At 43.8% G+C, this 3421-nt stretch overlaps 1 protein-coding gene across 1 annotated transcript; it reads right to left on the bottom strand.

Moving 5' to 3' along the window:
- Positions 1–2091: 2091 nt before the first annotated feature.
- On the bottom strand, positions 2092–3062 carry LOC132624033 (B3 domain-containing protein REM13-like). The gene is made up of 2 exons (XM_060338857.1): positions 2926–3062; positions 2092–2838 (listed from the first exon to the last, which is right to left on the bottom strand). The coding sequence occupies exons 1-2, from the start codon at positions 2935–2937 to the stop codon at positions 2353–2355; spliced, it is 498 nt and encodes a 165-aa protein (XP_060194840.1). The 5' UTR covers positions 2938–3062; the 3' UTR covers positions 2092–2352.
- Positions 3063–3421: the final 359 nt, after the last annotated feature.

The following is a 3421-nucleotide window of genomic DNA, read 5'->3' as shown; positions in this document are numbered from 1 at the left end:
TAAACATTACCATGATTTTGAGCAATCCATCGACCACGAGACAAATGGGCCCACGTTCGGTCCTCATAGGGAAGCTGGCCGAGGAGTGTCGTGACCCATTCACTCAGATCACGAATAACCGGGGGAACAAATCCGTTTGCTGCAAAAAATAAGGAAAGGGCAATAAGGAAACAACACTAAGAACGGCTAAACAAGTAAGGACGATTGCTCAAAGGATCGAACTTACGCTTATCGTTCCACTTCTCTGGAAAAGGTAGATGGTCGGCCGGGATTATGTCCTCAGTTTTCACCCGGACGTAGCGTTCTAGCCATCCCCTGTCCCGGTCTTCGTCCATCTTCGAGAAGAACGGGTTCCGGCTACGCTTGGTTAGTTTTATGACACCGCCCCGGAATATTCTCGGAGAATACAGGCGTATTAGGTGGCCCAGCGAGAATTCCTTCTCGGCTCTGTTGGCCAGCAGCCGGAGGCAAGCAACGACCCTCCAAACGATTGGGCCGATCTGTGCCAAAGTCACACCATAGGTCCGGCACATATCCAGTATGACCGGATCAATCGGGGGGTCGAGTTTAAGGGTAAAGGGATAAGAGTACACGTACAAGAACCCTTCCCGGTGGTCGGTAATGGATTCGTCCGGCCCGGGTGCAAAAACCCTCACTGGGCGTGTGTTCCACCCGCAGTCTGCCCGGACTATCTCAAGCTTATCCTCGGTTATAGAAGAAGGATATCGCCTCACGTCGTAACCCCGGTTTGAGACGGCAGAGGGCTTTTCCACCTCGAGGTCTTTATTGAAGTTAAATTTGGCCGGTATAATATCCGAGGCCGTGGTCTCGGGGTTGCTCCTTTGTTTAGTCAGAGACACAGTCTCGGCCCTCGGGGATGAAACCGAGGGAATTTCGGGAGAAGTGGTTTCAGACATATTGTAGGAATGAAGGGAAGGGAATTTCGGAAGATAATGCAAAGGAGACGGAGGAAATGGTGATTTGAAGAGCAACTGGAGCAAAAGGTAGTTGGCGAGAATGATGACAAAATTAATCTCCCTTTCACGTAAAAATAAGCGAAGATTTGGTAGTAGATTTGCTGTAGAAAGGATGAAGGTAGAACGCAGAGGAGAGAAGAAACAAAAGAGAAGATCGTAAAAGTAAAAAAATGAGGAGATGAGGGGCTTTATATAGGCATAAGGAGGGGAACGATTATCGAGGAGGGCCAATCGGGGATCGCCACGTGCCCCATCATTAATGCGAAGTGACTCGAAACGACGTGCAAAAGGCGGTTGGCAGGAGCGGACCATCCGGAGCAGGGCACGTGGCCGTCGAAGGAAAAGGCATGACGCAACTATTCCCGCCAAAATGAGGAGATAAGAATAGGCCACCCGGGAGGTCGATTGTATGATTCATTCACTTCCCGTTACTCCGATGGATCGTTGACCCGGGAAGCGTGGGGGCTATCTGTATACGGTAGAAACCGGATATGAGTCATATCCGGAGAAACTATGGACCGGAGGAAGAAGAGGGCCGGGAGTTCGCACGAGGGGCGTCACACCTTCCCGGATAAGCGCTTTAATCGAAGCTGAGCAGGGGCGCCCTTTGGTCCGGTCTCTGTGCCACCGATGGTTCGGGGACTCTACCCGAAGGTTCGTCACCGTTGATCCGGACACCGTTTGCCCGTGTATCCGTTGGTCCGTTATGACCGTTGCTGAAGCGCACTAGTGGTGTCACGTCATGGTCGGCCACCAACTATGCGTGTGTCAGACGGCGCCGTCAGTCCAATCCCACCAAATTCGTGCAGGGGTTGTCCTTTTTATTGGTATTTTATTAATTCTTATTATATGAGGCCCGTGGGCTCACTGCTATAAATAGGGCATATCTACCTCCCTTAAGGAGGTTGGGCTCTTCTTACTTTCCAAGAACATTTGTAATAGAGGAACTCTTGTATACTAATTCTTTCATCATTTAATTCGGCCAAGGCCGCTCGTTATTGTGATTAACGCATTTCATCTATCAAGTACCATACATTGCTCACAAACCTATATATGTATCGCTAACCTTCAAATATTTTGTTTACTTTGCCTAGTACACATCAAGGGCAAAACACATATCCTATACCCACCTATAAATTTAATTGATCACCCGAATCCGGGGTAAACAATACCCACAACTATCCGAACTTACGTACCCTAGCAAAAGAAGTCCCAGTTTGTCTGCCTCAAAAGCTTTTAAAGCAAACAAATAAGGAACTACAAAATGAACAAAAAGGAGTACTATATATGTCTTCTGCCTAGAACCTTCGTTAGCCATACTACTATCAACGACTTGGTCTTGCTAATAATATAAAACTTAAACTTCTTAATACTATCAACGATAGTTGTTACCTGATGACTCATCATCAGTTGAGTCATCACTGGATGGCGCCTTCTCCCGCTTAGATTTTTTAGACTCATCATCACTGGATGACGTGTCATCGCTTTCTTCCTCAGAATCCGACATTGTTACTGTGTCCACCTTTTTAGCTCTCTTCAATTTCCTTGAAGGTCCAATGTCCTCTTCCGAGCTACTACTGCTAAGTTCCTCAAAATGTTGAATAAAATTTCTATAACATTTTTGTGTGTAGGGCTGGACACGGAACGTTGATTTTTCAATGAGTAAGAATATCAAAACGTCACCCATTTCTAGTTTGTGATGCACCACAAAATGTGGCCACTCTCCTTCACATATGAAGTAATTTGACTTTTCCCTCACTATCTTTGTTTCCCATGACGACTTGCCAGCTTGGTCCGTTTTCAGTGAGCAAGTCTTGGCCAACATTTTCTTATGTTCTTTGATGAAAGAAGGCGGCACTTGCTACAAATCAAATTAACAAGTTGGAAGAGTAAATTTAGACATCAAGAATTAACAAAAAAAGAATAAAGAGAGCTTGACAAAGCTTACCATTTTATTCATAAAGCTTCTCTAGATAGTAAAAGCTTGCAAAACGCTGGAGACTTATCGGAATCCACTAGCATTTTATTTCCTTCCTGGTTTTGCAAGAGAAGAGAGTAGAAATAAAAAGGAAATCTGTGAGCCGCTCCTTATTTCACCAAAGACCACTTGACTTTTACACAATAGGGCATACATACATAGCCCTCTTTGGCCATAAAAATTATTCACTTTATTTCAAATTTTTTCTTTTAACTTTTTTCCGGAATCAGAATACTAAGGGGGCGTTTGGCCATAAAAGTTATTTACTTTTTAAAAAAAAAATTATTTTTTTTACTTTTAGCGTTTAGCCATAAAAATTATTCACTTTTTTTGGAGTTGTATTTCGGAATATCAAAAATAAGAAAAAACTTGTTTTTCAAAATTTTTTCACTTTTTTACACTACATTTCACCAAAAATTATAATTTCAAAAATTATGGCTAAACACAACTTCAACTCCAACTCTAA

The sequence above is a fragment of the Lycium barbarum genome, chromosome 12 (assembly GCF_019175385.1).
Source record: "Lycium barbarum isolate Lr01 chromosome 12, ASM1917538v2, whole genome shotgun sequence".
NCBI lineage: Eukaryota > Viridiplantae > Streptophyta > Magnoliopsida > Solanales > Solanaceae > Lycium > Lycium barbarum.
This window is presented reverse-complemented; position numbering and strand designations above follow the sequence as displayed.